Here is an 18,438-nt window from a genome sequence, read left to right as displayed (position 1 = left end):
TTTTCAAAAGAAATCACAAATAGAAAATAATAATCTAATACATTCCTTCTCTAGATTCTCACTACCCTACAGGAGTGGGATGGCTCCTTCTTTCTCTGTGTCCAGCAAAAAGCACACACCCTGCACAGACAAGACTTTTTCCCCTTTCAGATTTTAAAGTATCTTGTCCCTTTATTGGTCCTTCTGGTCAGGTGTCAGCTAGGTTATGTGAGCTTCTTAACCCTTTACAGGTCAAAGAGGAATTAACCCTTAACTGTATGTTTATGACAGGCTGACAAAAAGTTAATACATGATTGGGTATTATAAGCATGTTACAGACATGACCAGTATGAGTTGTTTTATCCAGGAGGTCAGACTAAATGATCTCATGCAGTGGCTTTCAAACTTTTTTTACTGGTGACCCCTTTTGCACAGCAAGCCTCTGAGTGCAACCCCCCCTGAGAAATATATAAAAAAGTGTTTTTAATTTAACCATTATAAATGCTGGTGGCAAAGCGGGGTTTAGGGTGGAGGCTGAGAGCTCACGACCCCCCAGGTAATAACCTCAAGACCCCCTGAGATCTAATGGTTCCTTCTGGTCTTAAAGCTATGAAACAGATAGATGGTTATACGTAGTCTGTTAACCAATGGAACTCTTTGACAGTCATTTGGTCATTTATTAAAACATATATTAATCATTTATTAACTATTTTTAAATTGAACCTTAATATAAAGTGTGACCTATTATTATCTGATTCTAAACAGATAAGTACATATGTGGCTACGGACTTTAATTATGATCTGCAAGATTCTGCCAGTTAAGAATAAAGAACAGGAGTACTTGTGGCACCTTAGAGCAGTGGTCCCCAACCTTTTTCGTCTGGCGCCTGCCAGACGATGAGCCATGGAGGACTGTGGTGGCGGACAAGCAGCCACCGAAATTCCGCCGACAAGTGGCAATGTCAATAGGCGTCGCCGCTGAAATGCTGCTGACAAGCATCATCATCCAGAGGCATTGCTGCTAAAATACTGCCGAAAATTGGTGGCATTTCAATGGTGACACTTTTGGATGATGCAGCTTGTCAGCGGCATTTCAGTGGATGCTCATCCTCTGGTCAGTACGTGGGTGCACTTAGATGCCCCGGCGGGCACCATGGTGCCCATGGGCACCACACTGGGGACCCCTGCCTTAGAGACTAGCAAATTTATTTGAGCATAAGCTTTCGTGGGCTACAGCCCACTTCCTCAGATGCATCGTTAAGAATATGATGCTATAATATAGCTTATTTCCACAACCAGATCTTCAGCTAGTGTACATTGGCATTGGTCCAGCCCCCTAGATTTCATACAAAACTTATCTTGAAGTTTCTTGTCCAGTTCCACCTCATGCTGAGAATTACCTGGACCTGCTGGAGGTTATAATACCTTGTCCAGAGAAGGGTTGGAGATGCTTTAGAACAGGGGATGAGAAAGCAGAATACTTTGCGGGGAGAATGGTTGACCCCAGAGGGGAATGCTGTGATTTTTTTTGTGAGAAAGGAAGGCTGAAGCAGGGATAGAGTGAGGAATGGAAGAGAATCAGGGATCTGCAGAGGAGGCACGTAACCCTGGGACAGCAAAGCAGGGCCGGGTCTAGTCATTTCGCTGCCCCAAGCACGGCGGCACGCCGTGGAGGGCGCTCTGCCGCTTGCCTGTCCCTCGGCTCCGGTGGACCTCCCTCAGGCGTGCCTGCGGATGCTCCACCAGAGCTGCGGGAGCAGCAGACCTTCCACAGAGGTCCACCAGAGCCGCCCGCCACCCTCCCGGCAACCGAAAGAGTGCCCTCCACGGCATGCCGCCCCAAGCACGCACTTGGCTCACTGGTGTCTGGAGCCAGCCCTGCAGCAGAGATGGCATTGTGCTGTGTAGCCATCTGTCACTGGATCAGGCATGGACAGAAGTGACCAAAGGACATGGTGTCAAACCCCAAATGTGTGTAACCCTGTGCTGGGTGGACAATACCTGCCTCTCACAGATACCTGAGGGCTCTGTCTTTTTCCCACACTTGGGCAACATAGCTGGTCATGCCAATAATGCCTCATTGAATTGTATGGTATGGAACTATCATGTTTCAGGTGGGGGACAGGGACAGCATGGGAGATAGCGTTATCCTTCCCTAGGGTGAGGAGGAGATAGAAAAAGGCATGATGCAGAAAAAGGTGTTGGATGGTTTGGAGAACAGGAGATAGGGGTGAAGGGTCCATTCCTGAGGTAACTTGAGGACAAAGAGGGATGTTATAGCCTCGATTCAGAAGTGGGAATCCAGGGAATATGGCTGAGGAGGGCAGTGAGGTGTGAAATCCAGATGATGTATTGCTCCTGAAAGGTGCAGACGAGATACTATAGTCTCTAGCATTGAGTGCAGAGGCAACTTTATTTAGACAGTTGAATAAACTAAAACCCAGTAGTTCTCCCTACCTGGCTAACTCCCTGACTTACTAATGTAACCCTTCTGCCCTCTGAGTTGGCAGCAACAAGGGCCGGGTTCAGTATCCAGGGTTCCGTTTCAGTAACACAATGCATAACCGGCTCGAGCGCCCACCCAGTGACGTGGGACAATTACATACCACACCCCCCTGGGCGCCTCTAGGAGGCAATACTTCCCCTCTCGCAAGCACGGAGTCTGAGTGTAGGAAAATTCTTTTAATAAAGGAGGGAAACAATGCGGCATTATGTTGGGGAAACACCACAAACAGGATTCATAACAGAAACCATGAGCAAAAGACCCCCCCCCACCCCCAGTAAGTTTGGCAGTGTCCTTTTCCCTTCAGGGTCTTAAGTCCAGCAACCCAAAAATCACCCAAAAGTCTAACAACCCCAAAGTCTCTGTCCCTGGTCAGTACAGCCCCAGAGTTCAAAAGTTTATCTGCAGAGTTTTACCTCCCAGCCTGGGGAGGGGGGGAAGGCACAGTGGTGTTAAGGGGCACCTTACGTCTGCCCTACCTCTCCATGAGGTTCTGCTGCAGCCTTCACCACAAGCCACTACACCAGCCGCTCCACTCCACCAGCCGTCCTGTGAGCAGCTCCAGCTATTCCGCAAACTGCTCTGCTCTGCCACCCACTTGCTATCTCACAATCCACTCCAGTCATCTCACAAACTGCTCTACCAGCCACTCAGCAACATATCTTCAGCCCCCCATAGCATTTAGTGTTTTCATCTCATTAGTGATTTCAGCTTGTAGTAGGGGAGCCTCAGTACTGGCATACCATTGGCCTAAAGTGAATTCAGCTCAGCAGCCTTTAATTAAACTCCTAATGCAATTAAAATTAGCTCTGATATTCCACAATAGAGAGAGGGAAGGTAATGCAACAAGTATTTCAGACCCTCAAAGAGAAGGGGAGAGGGGCCTTGGAACCCATGTCTCTTGTCTAGCAATTGCTATTTAGTTGATGGTGAGTCTCTTTGTCATAAAACAGTTTCATTGTCCTTGATTCACATAATCAGGTTAATGACACTTTAGTCTTCCTTCCCCAATAACAGAGAAACTGGGGATTCCACAGCAGCCAAAGTGGCCATTTGGACTGCTGTTGGCTTATACTAGGCAAGGTGGGTGTGTTTATGCAAACAAGATCAGCCCCTGAAGTTCTTTTCTACAACTTGCCACAATTCACCACCAGATGTCAGAGTAGAGCTCATCCTGACTCTGCTTACACTAATGCAAACTGTGGCACTTCCTATCTACCAATAAATAGGGTCTCCCTCTGTTCTGCCCCAGTCTAAACAACCACAGACTAGACTGCTCTCTGTGTTACAGCTAGTAGGCCCAACCTACTGACGTCAGTGGGAGTTGCAGGTGCTCAAACATTGGATCATTTCTATGATTCAGCAGGCACTAATAATTTTCTCCTTTCTACCTTCCTTTGATTCCAGGAATCACTTGTCCAGAGAACAGCCACTATGAACTCTGTGCCAGTGCCTGTCCTGCCAGCTGCATGGATTCCACTGCCCCCCTGTACTGCACCCAGCCTTGCAGAGAAGGCTGTGTTTGCAACACAGGCTACATTCTCAGCGGAGCGGTGTGTGTGTCCCTGAGACAGTGCGGCTGCATGTTGAATGGTCAGTATCACCAGCTGGGAGAGGAGGTGATCCTGACAGACACCTGCAGTAGGAAATGCAGCTGCCGGCAGCCTGCCCAGCCCATGCAGTGCCAGGATCATGCCTGTGGGGCTCTGGAGACCTGCAGCTTTGTGGATGGCATCCGAGGCTGTTACCCTGTGAAATATGGCACCTGCTGGGTGTTTGGTCATCCGCACTACACCACGTTCGATGGAGTCATGTTTGATTATCAAGGAGCCTGCAAATACACCCTGAGCAAATACTGTGGCCCCCCCGGGAAACTCCCCGACTTCACCATCAAAGTAGAGAATGTGCACAGGGGCTCCATTGTAGTGTCCTGGACGCACCTGGTAGAGCTCAATGTCTACGGTGAGCGTATTGCCATAGCAGCAGGACAGTATGGCCAGGTGCAGGTGAGACAATTTCCATGTCTTCTCTTACATTTTTCTTTTTTCCACAATAAGTAGCTGGGCCAGAGCCACAAGGCCACTCTATATCAGAGTGGATGCAGCTGTCTTGAAGGGATGCTACACCAGTCAAGTACAAGCTGGAATGTGGTATTCTCTGGCTTCTTCCCTTTCTCCACCTATGGTCATGGCCCTCCCTACCCCTGAGGTGGGGGAAGATAGCGTAAAGACTTCTAGATGCCTGCTATGAAATCCTCATCACGAGGGAATCCTGATTTTCCCATGCCAGACAAGCATCCCATTATTAAAGATTTCTTCGTGTCTTGTTTTCCCCCTAGGTGAATGGATCTCTGGTCAATCTTCCCCTGGTCCTTGCATCAGGTAAACTCTATGCCTATTTCAGCGGCTCATCTGCTGTGGTTCAGACGGATTTTGGCCTTTCTGTATCCTATGACTGGTCCTACTATGTGTTGGTTTCTGTTTCTGAGGCCTATTCTGGGTTCCTCTGTGGACTTGGTGGAGACTTCAATGGGAACCGGAGCGATGATTTTCGAACCCCAAACGGTTCTGTGGTCCATGATGCCATCACCTTTGGCAATAGCTGGAAGGATGCCAATTCCCCTTTTCACTGCACGGCCGTAGGGCTCCCAGCCCAATGTAACAAAGTAGAACTTGCCCAGTACAAATCTCAGCATTACTGCGGGGTCATCACGGATCCTACTGGGCCTTTCAAAGAGTGTAGCCAGCCAGCTGACGCTCAGGTTCACTTTGAGAGCTGCGTGCAGGATGTGTGCACAACTCGGGGCAGCAACAAGACCCTGTGTGAAGTGCTTCGCAGTTATGCCCAGCAGTGCCAAAGTCGTGGCATTGCCATTGAGCCGTGGAGACAGCGGGCTGGGTGTGGTAAGCAGATGATTCCAAACACATGTTCTTTAGTGATATGTCCTCTCTTATTGAACAACTCAGACGTTAGCCTGAGCCACATTGGTCGGGGCAGGCTCTTTCTTCCCTTTTAAAGATCAACATAAAAATCTTTCGATGGTGAGGACAAACAGATAATTTATTTCTTCCCTCCCAGTTTTCTGTATTCAGAACAAACTAGCTTTTCTGATACAGTGTGGACTTGTACTCTTCTGGCTTTCAGATGTCAGGCCTCCCAAAGTGCCTTACCAAGGTGTGAGCCAGCACTACAGTGCTGATAAAGAAAACACAGGAGTCATTATTTTCTCAACAGAACTCTTCCGTCAGATCCAGTTTGAAATGAATAAAATAATAATAAGCGGGAGAACAGTGTTTATCTTAGATGCAAAACTGCTGTTTCTAAGGGGTAGAATTTTGACGAGTGCCTATATGATATAGGAGCACAAATCCCACTAGGGATTCCTGCTCTAAGTTGCTCAGGTACATTTCAAAATTCCAACCAATATGAAATTATGTTTTTCACACAACTATTTATCCTATTCTCTCTTTATTATCCCCATTTTCATTCCTTCCCTTGGGTTTACTGCCTGGAAGGATTCCCTGGAGTGTTCCTTCTGTATTTAATACTTCTCCTCGTGTCCCTTTCAGAGCTAATCTGCCCCATCAACAGCCACTATGAGCTCTGTGGACCTTCCTGCCCGGCCTCTTGTGCCCACCCAGCTGTGCCCTCCCGCTGCCGGACTGCGTGTGAAGAAGGGTGCCAGTGTGACCCTGGCTTTGTGCTGAGTGGCACTGACTGTGTGCCTCAGGGGCAGTGCGGCTGCACCCACAATGGCAGATACCACCTGGCAGGGGAAAGCTTCTGGGAAGGAGAAAATTGCCAGAGATTGTGCAGATGTGACGGCTCCTCCCACTCTGTCCAGTGCTCCCGCTCTGCCTGTGCCCCTGGGGAATTCTGTGGCACTCGAAAGGGGATTTATGGGTGTCACAAGCGAACCAACGGCATCTGCTGGGCTTCTGGGCTGCCCCATTACACGACGTTTGATGGGAAGCGATACAATTCCCAGGGCACCTGCAAATATGTCTTTGCTGAACTGTGTGGGGCATCACAGTCCTTACCCTTCTTCAGAGTGGAAGTGAAGAACGGAAACCTGCCCCATGTTCCTGTGGCTGTGACCTCAGAGGTGTTTGTCCTTGTGAAAAGGACGGAGATCCATCTGCAGAGAGGGCACCATGGGACAGTCAAGGTAATTCACTGGGAAAGTATTAACTCAAAGAACTTGAAAAAAAATCATTTCCCAGATTTTTTCCAGCCTTCCCCAATAAACTAGTCACTGCAACGCTGCAATTTTTACTTGACACTAGCCCAGTTTAAAGGCAGTTTATAACTAAAATCCCCAATTAGGAGGACAGTATGTCTAGCTGCAAACCAGAGGATAATCAGGTTTCTCCCTAAATTCCTCACCCATGTTCACATTTGCACAGCACAGACTTTATGTGCAAACTTCTCATCGAATCATAGGACTGGAAGGGATCTTGAGAAGTCATCTAGTCCAGTCCCCTGCACTCATGGCAAGATTAAGTATTATTTACACTGAAGGGGCCAAACTTTTTGGCCCTAGGGCCACATCTGGAAATAGAAATTGTATGGCAGGCCATGAATGCTCACAAAATTGGGATTGAGGTGTGTGAGGGGGTGAGGGTTCTGGTTGAGGGTGCAGGCTCTGGGGTGGGGCCAGAAATGAGGAGCTCAGGGTGCAGAAAGGGGATCTAGGCTGAGTTGTGGGAGTGGGGTGTGCATGTGGGGGTGAGGGCTCCAGCTGGGGATGTGGGATCTGGGGTGGACCTGGGGATAAGGAGTTTGGATATAAGAGGGTGCTCTGGGCTGGGATCGAGGGGTTCGGAGGACAGGAGGGGGATCAGGGCTAGTGCAGGGGGTTGGGGCACAGGGAGAGGTTCAGGAGTGCAGGCTCTGGGTGGTACTTAACTCGAACAGCTCCCTCCGGCTCCTATGTGGAGGCATGGCCAGGTGGCTCTGTGCACTGCCTCACCCACAGGCACCGGCCCTGCAGCTCCCATTGGGTGCAGTTCCCAGTCAATGGGATCTGCAGGGTCAGTGCTTGGGGCAGGGGCAGTGTGCAGAGCAAAGACCCCTGGCTGCCCCTACACATAGGAGGTTGGGGATGGGTGGGCAATGCCGCTGCTTCTGGCAGCTGCGTGGAGTGGCCCCCGACAGCATACCTCCCGGGATGCCATGTCAGGCTGACAAATGGGTGCTTCTGCCCCCTCAGAAGAGAGTCAACAACCACTAGTACCCTATGTTTCCTCCCGGAGGTGGTAGCTGTGATCCTCCCAGCTTTGGGGGTACATGGCTTTTCCACATCTACCTTTTGGGAGTGATTCCTCATCGCTCATTGCCAGGGCAGTATAATGGTTCTTCATCACTATGGTGGGTAAGTTGGGAGTAGAGGTGGAACACTGCCTGCTGCCAGAAGTAACCAGCAGCCAGTGTCCTCCCTGTGGCAGAGCCAAATCATCCTGGTGGCATGACAGCAGTCCTCTCTAGCTGGAGAGCTTCCTCAGCCTTGGACATCTCCATATGATTTCTCTCAATGAATTCCTAGTGGTCACGGATACTCCTCAGCCTAGCCATCTCCTCCTGTAGCTCTCCTACCTGCTTCCTGAGAGATTCCACCAGCAGGCACCTTTCACACTGGACAGGCCCCAAGCCTGGCTTTCTGAGAGTAGGAAATGCTGGTCACAGTCTCTGCAAATCCACACCAGGAGCTGGGTAGAGGCATCCATGGTCAGGTTCTCTGTCTCTGTCAGGTTCCCTCTCTGGAGGAGACAGCGAGGTTGGCACTGGTGATGCAGCCCTTCCTAACCATAGCAATTATATTACAACTCCCTCTTACAAACTCCCCTGTTTGCTAGCATCCCTTGGTATCTTAGTATCTGGTTTTTAAGGTTTTCTGTCCTAGGTCAGCCCTACTAGCTCGTTAATCACACAGGGGGAGGGGATCATAGGGCAGAAGCATCCCCTCCCGTTTGAGCCTTTGCTCCCTTGACCATCTTTGATCAGCCTCAAACAGTCCCCAAACACACAATCCCAACTGACCCTGTATTATCATTTGTAGCCTGGAGGGGATGGTGTAAAATCAATCTGTTTCATAGAAATATGGGTCTAACTGGGACTTCGTGAGGTCATCTAGTCCATGCCCCCCCCCACACACACTGAGGCACAACCATATATACCTAGACCATCCCTGACAAGTGTTTGTCTAACCCAGGGGTTGGCAACCTTTCAGAAGCAGTGTGCTGAGTCTTCATTTATTCACTCTGATTTAAGGTTTCGTGTGCCAGGAATTCATTTCAATGTTTTTAGAAGGTCTCTTTCTATAACTCTATAATATAGAACTAAACTATAGTTGTATGTAAAGCAAATAAGGTTTTTAAAAAGTTTAAGAAGCTTCATTTAAAATTAAATTAAACTGCAGAACCCCCCAGACCAGTGGCCAGGACCCAGGCAGTGTTGATACCATTGAAAATCAGCTCACATGCCGCCTTCGGCACACATGCCATAGGTTGCCTACCCCTGGTCTAACCTGTTCTTAATAATCTCCAATGACTTGGATTCCACAGCCTCCCTAGGTCACCTGTTCCAGAGCTTAACTGTCCTTAGAATTAGAATTTTTTCCTAATATCTAACCTGAATTCTCCTTGCTGCAAACTAAGCCAATTGGTTTGTGTCCTACCCTCACTGGAGGACATGGAGAACAATTGATTGCTGTTCTCTTTGTAACAATCTCTTACATATTTATATACTGTTATCACCAGGGGCGGCTCTAGGTATTTTGCCGCCCCAAGCATGGCAGGTACGCTGCCTTCGGCAGCTTGCCTGCAGGAGGTCCCTGGTCCCGCGGAATCGGCGGCACACCTGCGGGAGGTCTGCTGAAGCCGTGGGACCAGTGGACCCTCCGCAGGTATGCTGCCAAAGGCAACCTGCCTGCCGCCCTCGCGGCGACCGGCAGAGTGCCCCCCCATGGCTTGCCGACCTAGGAATGCGCTTGGTGTGCTGGTGCGTGGAGCCACCCCTGGTTATCACGTACCCCCTCAGGCTTCTCTTTTCTAGATGAAACATGCCCGGGTCCTTAAGCGTTTTTTTAGAGCTCATGTTTTCCAAAGCTGTTTGTGATGATTGGCATGTGTGTGCATTGCCTTCCTGATCCCTGTTCCTGTTTGTTTCCAGGCTCCTGCTCCCTGAGTCTTCCAATTCCTATGTGTGTGTGTTGGACATAGTGTGGGGTGTGCCTCTACTCAGAGCTCACAACTACATACCGGCCATTTGCACTGTTATGTTTTCTTCAGACTGTTGCTGCCCTAACTGGTTTGTGGTTATTGCATGTTTCGATTGATCACCTACCTGCCCATCTTGCGGTGATTGCCATGGATTTTGGAATTGCTGTTCTGGGGTGCATCAGAGCACAATGCTCTTCCCATTTTTGTTGCTCTCCTGTGGACTCTCTCCAATTTGTTCACATCTTTTAAAAATCTTTACTGCACATTTCACATCTTTAGCTTATTAGACACAACAAATCCCGCATCTTGGCGGGAGTTAGACTAGATGACCCTTGTGGTCCCTTCTAACACTGTGGTTCTGTGAAGAAAAGGTTAAGCTGCATCTTGATCAGTTCTGTAAATAGGGAGAAGATATCTGAGTTTCTCTTTAAGCCAGTGGACAAAAGAATGACAGGATTCAGGGGCTGAAAGTTGAAGTTAGTATAATTCCAATGGCAGATGAGAGGAAACATTTTGGAAAGGAAGCATTGTCACAGTCAGAGTTATTAACTATGGGAACAGCTTCCCAAGAGAAGTGCTTGATTTATTCTCACCTGGAGTATTGCTATGGAGATTCATATCTTTCTAAAGGACAAGAACAAATGGATATAAACTGGCTATCAGGAAGTTTAGACATGAAATTAGGCGAAGGTTTCTAACCATCAGCGGAGTGAAGTTCTGGAACAGCCTTCCAAGGGGAGTAGTGGGGGGAAAAGACATATCTGGCTTCAAGGCTAAGCTTGATAAGTTTATGGAGGGGATGGTATGATGGGACAGCCTAATTTTGGCAATTAATTTGTCTTTGACTACTAGCAATAAATATGCCCAATGCTTTGTGATGGGATGTTAGATGGGATGGGATCTGAGTTACTAGAGAGAATTCTTTCCTGGGTGTCTGGCTGATGAGTCTTGCCCACATGCTTAGGGTTTAACTGATCGCCATATTTGGGGTCGGGAAGGAATTTTCCTCCAGGGCAGATTGGCAGAAGCCCTGAGGTTTTTCGCCTTCCTCTGCAGTGTGGGGCATGGGTCACTTGCTGGAAGATTCTCTGCACCTTGAAGTCTTTAAACCAGGGGTCCCGAACTTGGTGCCCACGGGTGCCATGGCGCCCGCCGGGGCACCTAAGTGCGCCTGCGTACTGGCTGGTGGACGAGCATCCGCCGAAATGCTGCCGACAAACAATGTCATCCATACGTGTCGCCGCCAAAATGCTGCTGATTTTCAAATGAGAAAAGGTTGGGGACCACTGCTTTAAACCGTGATTTGAGGATTTCAGTGGCTCAGCCACAGGTTTGATACGAGAGTGAGTGGGTGAGATTCTATGGCCTGCGTTGTGCAAGAGGTCAGACTAGTGATCATAACGGTCCCTTCTGACCTTAAAATCTATGATTCTATGACACGCTGTAGTTCAGCCACAAGGTATTGGGCTTGCTGGTCTCATTTATGTGGTAGAGAAGAATTATTCCCTCCACTGCAGGAATTACTGAGTGATGTTTTCTAGCTGGGGTCATGCAAGGGATTCAGAGTAAATGACCAGAATGGTCCCTATCTATGACTGGATAAATTCCTGCACTGATCTCTTTGGTGCTATTTTCCCTCACTCAGATTGATGGGGTGACTCTGACTCTCCCGGTGCATCTCCAGAGAAGAGGAATCGTCGTTTATCAGGACGGGTTTCATACTGTTGTGCAGGCCGACTCTGGTCTGAGTGTGAGCTACGACCTGGCCCACAGCCTCTTTCTCAGCCTCCCTCCTGAGTACCGAGGCCAGACCTGTGGGCTGTGTGTGAACCTCAATGGAGCGGCTGAAGATGATTTTGTGATGCAGAACGTCTCCCATGGGAAGGAGGCCTTCCACTTGGCTTTGGCTGGGAAGTCGGAGGATGTCCCTGGCTGTGACGACGGCTGCCCTGATTCCTGCCCTTTGTGTGAAGATGAGGAAAGTTTGGTGCAGTCCAAGTCCCGGTGCTGGGTGATCCAGGACCCTGATGGGCCGTTCTCCTCTTGCCATTCCCAGATTGACCCAGGCCACTATCTGTCTGATTGTATCTTTGACCTGTGTGTGTCAAGAGGGGAGAGCAGTGCCCTGTGCGAGTCCATTCAGACATACGCAGCCGCCTGCCAGAGAGCGAATGTCTCCATCTCACCTTGGAGGAACGAGACTTTCTGTGGTAAGGCAGCACTGTGTACTGTGCTATTGCACTGTGCTGATGGTGGTCTGGCTTTCCTTATGTGATGCTCTATATCAAATTACATGAATATTTGCAGCAGGAACTCAAATTGCATCGTTATCCAGTCTCCAGTTAACATCTGCCAAAGGGATGGTAGACATGTCATAGACAAGGTCTGAGTTACAGTCTACAGGAGGAGGAGATTAGCCAATTCTAGGGTGTCACTCTCTTTCCAGGGTGAATTCAGAGCCATCAAAGTAAATGACCCATAGCCTTCTATGTTAGGTTTTCTTGTCGTTCGTTATTATTTTGAAGAGGAATTTGGGACTCATCGAGCCCAAAGTCGTCATTAGTAACAGTGGCAGTGTAAGATACAGTCATGCCAAAGTTTCATACCTGTCCAAATTTCTGAACAATTTTCCTTTTCCAATGCTTTTCACAGACCCTCGCTGCCCAGCAAACAGTCACTACAAGCTTTGTGAGCATCCCTGTCGGGACCTGTGTGCAGGCTCCTTTCTTGAAAATCACTGCAGCTCCCTGTGTTCTGAAGGGTGTTTCTGTAATGACGGGTACCTGCGGAGTGGGGATCAGTGTGTCCTGCCAGGGCATTGTGGCTGTGAGCATGATGGACGCTATTATGGGGTGAGTTTCCACTTCTTTCTCAGACCTGACAACCCAGGACAGAGGAAAGACAGTGTGAGAGAGAATCTAACTTGCTTTAGGCAAGGACTAAAGAATCTGTTGTTTTTTCTATCTATCTATCTACCTATCCTATGTTTTCTCTTCCTTTCAAGAATATAAGAATACTAATCATAGATATGTAGTGCTGGAATGGTCCATTAGAAGTCATCAGGGCCAGCCTCCTGCCCTGAGGAAGGACCAAGTAGACCTTAGACAATCCCTGACAGGTGTTTGTCCAACCTGTTCTTAAAAACCTCCAGTGATGGGGATTCCAGAACCTCCCTTGGAAGCCTATTCCAGAACTCAACTACCATGTTCTTTACTCTCCACCTGAATCTCTGGTATTGGGCACTGTCAGGGAGAGGATACTGGGCTTGATGGACCGTTGGTCTGAGACTGTGTGGCAGTTCTTATGGTCTAATGTTCTTAACTTGCAGGAGGAATTGTGCTACATGATGAATCCCTGCAATAAGACCATGCTGACAATGGGATGTGTTTTTTTTCTCAAAATTATCCCCCTACCTTTACACTGGGCAGCCCCAAAACTGTCACTCTGAAAGGTCTGAACTGTGCCATTTGTTGGAGCCAGGGCCCCAGGAGGCCAGGTGTGGTGGGGCAGACTCCCATCCTTAAAATCAATCCTGGATGGATTGTAGGTCAAGGAGTGTGTGCAGGGAGGAGGCAGGGCTGCAGGTGTTTCTAGAGGAGATTGGGGATGGAGGAGTTTAATGGCTGCAGAATAAGTTAATTTGGCTCCTGTATTCAGGACTGGTAGCTGGGGAATTCAGGGTGAGTGAGGAAGTTGTGAGGAGACCAGATTGGAGCTGGCACCTGCTAGAGGTTGTGACAGATCATAGAAATATACAGCTGCAAGGGAACATGAGAGGTCATCAAATCCAGCCCTTAGCTGAGGCAGGACCAAGTAAGCCTAAACCAGATGTAACAGATGTTTGTCCAACTTATTCTTAAAAACCTTCAGTGATGGGGATTCCACAGCCTCCCTTGGAAGCCTGTTCCTGTGCTTAACGACCTTTATAGATGGAAAGATTTTCATAATATCTTACCTTAATCTCCCTTGATACCATTTTAAGCTCATTACCTACCTTCAGTGGCTATGGAGAACAATTATCATTGTCCTCTCTATAACAGCCTTTAACATATTTGAAGACTGTTATCAGGTCTCCACTCAGATTTCTCTTCTTAAGACTAGACATAGCCATTTTTTTCACCTTTCCTCATAGGTCAGGTTTTCTAAACCTTTTGTAATTTTTGTTGCTTTCCTTTCAACTCTCTCCAATTTGTCCACATCTTTCTTAAAGCGTGGTGCCCAAAACTGCACACAGTCCTCTACGTGAGGTCTCCCTGGTGCAGAGTAGAGTGGGACAGTTACCTCCTGTGATTTTCATACGACCTTCCTATTAATAAACCCCACAATTATATTAGCTTTTTCGTAACTGCATCACATTGTTGACTCATCTTCAATTTGTAATCCACTATAACCCTAAAATCCTTTTCAGCAGTGCTACCACCTAGCCTGTTATTCCCCATTTTGTAGTTGTGAATCTGATTTTTCTTTCCTAAGCACAGAAGTTTGCAGTGAATTTCATCCTGTTGAATTCAGACCAATTCTCCAATTTGTCGTGGTCATTTTGAATTCTAATCCTGTTGTCCAAAGCATTTGCAACCCCTCCCAGCTTGGTGTCATCTGCACATTTTATAAGCATACTCTGCTTCTCCCATGGGACCCCACTAGGTACTCCCTCCCATTTTGACAGTGAACCATTGATAACTGGTGTACCTAGTTGTGCATCCACCTAATAGTAATTTCACCTAGACTAGATTTCCCTAGTTTGCTTATGAGAACATCGTGTAGGACTGTGTCAAAAGCCTGACTGAAATCAAGATCTCTTCCATCTGCTGATCCCCACCCCGTCCAGGGTTACTAGGTCGGTAACCCTGTCAAAAAAGGAAATTAGGTTAGTTTGGCATGATTTGTTCTTTGCAAATCCCTGCTAGTTATTGCTTATAACCCCATTATATTCTAGGTACTTAAAAATTGGTTGTTTAATATTTTTTCCAAAATCTTTCCAGATTTTGAAATCAGGCTGACTGGTCTATACTTCCCTAGATTCTCTTTGTTCCCTTTATTAAAGATAGGTTCTATGTTTGCCTTTCTCCAGTCCTCTGGGAACTCACTTGTCTTCTATGAGTTCTTGAAGATCATTGCTAAAGGTTCCAAGATTGTTTCCACTGGTTCCTTAAGTACCCTGGGATGAATTTAATCAGGCCTTACCTATTTGAATACATCTCAGGGCTGGTCTACTCTAGGGGGCGGTATCAAACTAAGATACACAACTTCAGCTATGCTATTCGCTCCTTCTGCCGAGGTGGAGTACGGGCGTTGATTCGCAGATCGATTTATCGCGTCTAGATGAGATGCGATAAATTGATCCCCGATAGATCGATTACTACCCTCCGATCCGGCCGGGCAGTATAGATGTACATCAGCCCCTCAAGGTGTGTTTCTTTCTCTATTTTGCCTTGTGTTCCTTCCCTCTTGCTAATATTAGTTGTGTAGAGTCACTGTTAACTTTTTAGTGAAGACCGAAGCAAAATAGGCATTAAACACCTCAGCCTTCTTGATGTCATGAGTTTTTAGCTCTCCTTCCCCACTAAGTAGAGGACCTACGCCTTCCTTCATCTTTCTCCTGCTTCTAATGTATTTCAGGAACCTCTTTTTATTGCTTTTATCTCCCTTGCTAGGTGTAACTCATTTTGTGCCATAGGGAATGTCTATACTACAAAATTAAGTCAACCTAACGTGCATCAGTATACAGCCACTGCAGTAATTGCATCACTTGTGCATGTCTACACTATGCTCCTTCTGTCAGCGGTGCGTGCCCCCACCAGGAGCACTTGCACTGATTGAACTGCCTGTGTGGGGCATTGTGGGATGGCGTCTGATGGTTGGGATGATTTAGTTGAGGTTGTTCCTGCTTTGAGCAGGGGGTTGGACGAGTTGACCTCCTGAGGTGTCTTCCAACCCTAATCTTCTGTGATTCTGTGGAAGCCAGCAACAGTCAATGTAAGCAATCCAGTGTCTACACTGACACTGCATCGACCAACTGCATCGACATTGACTCTATTCCTCTCATGGAAGTGGAGTTATTAAGTCGGAGCAACAGATGAGTTACATCGGCGGGAGTGAAATTTTACTGTAGTGTGACAAAGTTCCTCCTCTACCTTGGTGGGTCCTGCTCTTACTGGCAGATTTGCTCATCTCAGTGATCTTCCCCACAGTCTGGGTCAACTCCTCCTGTGTCTGATCAGGAGTTGGGAGGTTTGGGGGGAACCTGGGCCTGCCCTCTAATCCGGGTTCCAGCCCAGGGCCCTGTGGATTGCAGCTGTCTAGAGTGCCTCCTGTAACAGCTGCATGACAGCTACAACTCCCTGGGCTACTTCCCCATGGCCTCCTCCAAACACCTTCTTTATCCTCACCACAAGACCTTCCTCCTGGTGTCTGATAACGCTTGTACTCCTCAGTCCTCCAGCAGCACAGCCTCTCCCTCTCAGCTCCTTGTGCCTCTTGCTCCCAGCTGCTCACACGCACTTCCTCTCCTCTGGCTGCCCCCCGCCTGACTGGAGTGAGCTCCTTTTTAAACCCAGGTGCCCTGATTAGCCTGCCTTGATTGGCTGCAGGTGTTCTAATCAGCCTGTCTGCCTTAACTGGTTCTAGCAGGTTCCTGATTACTCTAGTGCAGCCCCTGCTCTGGTCACTCAGGGAACAGAAAACTACTCATCCAGTGACCAGTATATTTGCCCTCTACCAGACTCCTGTACCCCACTGGCCTGGGTCTGTCACAGTAGACACAGGCTGATGTAAGCTGCCTTGCGTCAACCTAACTCTGTAGCGTAGTCCAGAGCTTGGCCTTTCTGATTTTGTCCCTATGCTTGTGCTATTCATTTGTACTCTTCCTTAGCAACTAGACCATTTTTCTACTTTTTACAGGATTCTTTTCTGATTTTCAGGTCATTAAAGAGCTCCCAATGAAGCCATATTGGCCTCTTAGCATTCTTCCTATCTTTCCTTCGAATCAGGATAATTTGCAATTATGCAAATTGACAAACTGCCAGCTCACACTCTCTCTCTCTCTCTTTGAAGTGTATTGTCCTTATTCTGCTGCACTCATCTTCCTTTCCTCAGAATCAGGAAATCTAGCATGATTTCATGAACACTTTTGCCCAAATTACCCCACCTTCAGATTCGCTACCAATTCCTTCCTGTTGGTCAGAATCACGTATAAAATGACTCTTGATGAGAATTGGGGCTTGTTTCCTGTTTGTGTCTCATTTCTCAGATTTCCTTAATGTGTTTGTTACAATATTTTGATGATGTTTTGATTTCTTCTCCCCCTTCTCTTTCAACCTCAGATTGGGGACTTTCTCTGGCTCGCTGATTGCACCCAAAGGTGCAGCTGTGACTCCTCTGCTACATTCCGGTGTGTCCCCGCCAGCTGTAACCCCGGCCAGCAGTGTGCAGTGAAGGACGGGAGGCTGGGCTGCCAGAGCCAGCTGAGCACCTGCACGGTGACAGGGGACCCTCACTACTTCACCTTCGATGGGGCTGTGGCCCATTTCCAGGGCACGTGCGCCTACGAGATCTCACACACCTGCAACTCCTCCCTCGACGTCTCCTTCCGGGTGGTGGCTGCAAACAGAAATTTCCGGAATCCCCGGGTCTCCTTCATTTACCGAGTGGAACTTTGGCTCCGAACTGGCCATTTTCATTCCCATGTCGTTCTGGAGCGAGGCAAAGACGTTCTGGTGAGTTGAGCGCTTTGACCTATTGTCATGGCATAATCCCCACTCTGAACCTTAGCGTCCAAAAGATGGGGTACCAGCATGAATTCCTCTAAGCTCGATTACCAGCTTAGTACCCGTAGCGCTGCCATCAACCAGGAATTCCAGTGCCTGGTACACTCTGGTCCCCCCAAAACCTTGCCTGGGGACCCCCAAGACCCAGACTCTCTGGATCTTAACACAAGGAAAGTAAACCCTTTCCCTCACCGCTGCCTCTCCCAGGCTTCCCCTCCCTGGGTTACCCTGGAAGATCACTGTGATTCAAACTCCTTGAATCTCAAAACAGAGAGGAAAATTCACCTTCCCCCCTCCTTCTCTCTCCCCCTCCCAGACTCTCCCTGAGAGAGACAGTAATCCTAACACAGAGAGAAATTAACCTTTCTCTCCCCTTTCCCCCCCTTTCTCCCCACCAGTTCCCTGGTGGATCCAGACCCAGTCCCCTGGGGTCTCACCAGAATAAAAAAAACAATCAGGTTCTTAAACAAGAAACACTTTTAATTAAAGAAAGAAAAAACAGTAAAAATTATCTTTGTAAATTTACGATGGAATATGTTACAGGGTCTTTCAGCTATAGACACTGGGAATACCCTCCCAGCCTAAGTATACAAGTACACATTAAAATCCTTTCAGCAAAATACACATTTGAACTCCTTCCAGCCAAATACACATTTGCAAATAAAGAAAACAAACATAAGCCTAACTCGCCTTATCACCTAGTACTCATTATTTTGAATCTATAAGAAGCTGTATCAGAGAGATTGGAGAGAAACCTGGTTGCACGTCTGGTCCCTCTGAGCCCCCAGAGTGAACAACAACCAAACACTAACAGCACACACAAAAACTTCCCTCCCTCAAGATTTGAAAGTATCCTGTCCCCTGATTGGTCCTCTGGTCAGGTGACAGCCAGGCTCACTGATCTTGTTAACCCTTTACAGGCAAAAGAGACATGAAGTACTTCTGTTCTATTAACTCTTACTTATCTGTT

The 18,438-nt window shown here is 47.9% G+C and overlaps 1 protein-coding gene across 1 annotated transcript; it reads left to right on the top strand.

Moving 5' to 3' along the window:
* The first annotated feature begins 4,065 nt into the window (after positions 1 to 4,065).
* On the top strand, positions 4,066 to 17,426 carry LOC115640398 (IgGFc-binding protein-like). Its single transcript, XM_030543139.1, has 6 exons — positions 4,066 to 4,488; positions 4,821 to 5,385; positions 6,052 to 6,650; positions 11,348 to 11,912; positions 12,446 to 12,554; positions 17,108 to 17,426. The coding sequence occupies exons 1-6, from the start codon at positions 4,066 to 4,068 to the stop codon at positions 17,424 to 17,426; spliced, it is 2,580 nt and encodes an 859-aa protein (XP_030398999.1).
* The last annotated feature ends 1,012 nt before the right edge of the window (positions 17,427 to 18,438 follow it).

The sequence above is a fragment of the Gopherus evgoodei genome, unplaced genomic scaffold (genome assembly GCF_007399415.2).
Source record: "Gopherus evgoodei ecotype Sinaloan lineage unplaced genomic scaffold, rGopEvg1_v1.p scaffold_31_arrow_ctg1, whole genome shotgun sequence".
Classification (NCBI taxonomy): domain Eukaryota; kingdom Metazoa; phylum Chordata; order Testudines; family Testudinidae; genus Gopherus; species Gopherus evgoodei.
The sequence above is the reverse complement of the archived record's forward strand: the minus strand, read 5'-3'. Positions and strand labels throughout refer to the sequence as shown.

Bases quoted from the DNA above. Each gene is read 5' to 3' on its own strand.
- LOC115640398 (XM_030543139.1), top strand. From the start codon at position 4,066: ATGTTGAATGGTCAGTATCACCAGCTGGGAGAGGAGGTGATCCTGACA. The intron at 4,489-4,820 runs GTGAGACAATTT...TTTTCCCCCTAG, and splicing joins GACAGTATGGCCAGGTGCAG to GTGAATGGATCTCTGGTCAA. The intron at 5,386-6,051 runs GTAAGCAGATGA...TGTCCCTTTCAG, and splicing joins GAGACAGCGGGCTGGGTGTG to AGCTAATCTGCCCCATCAAC.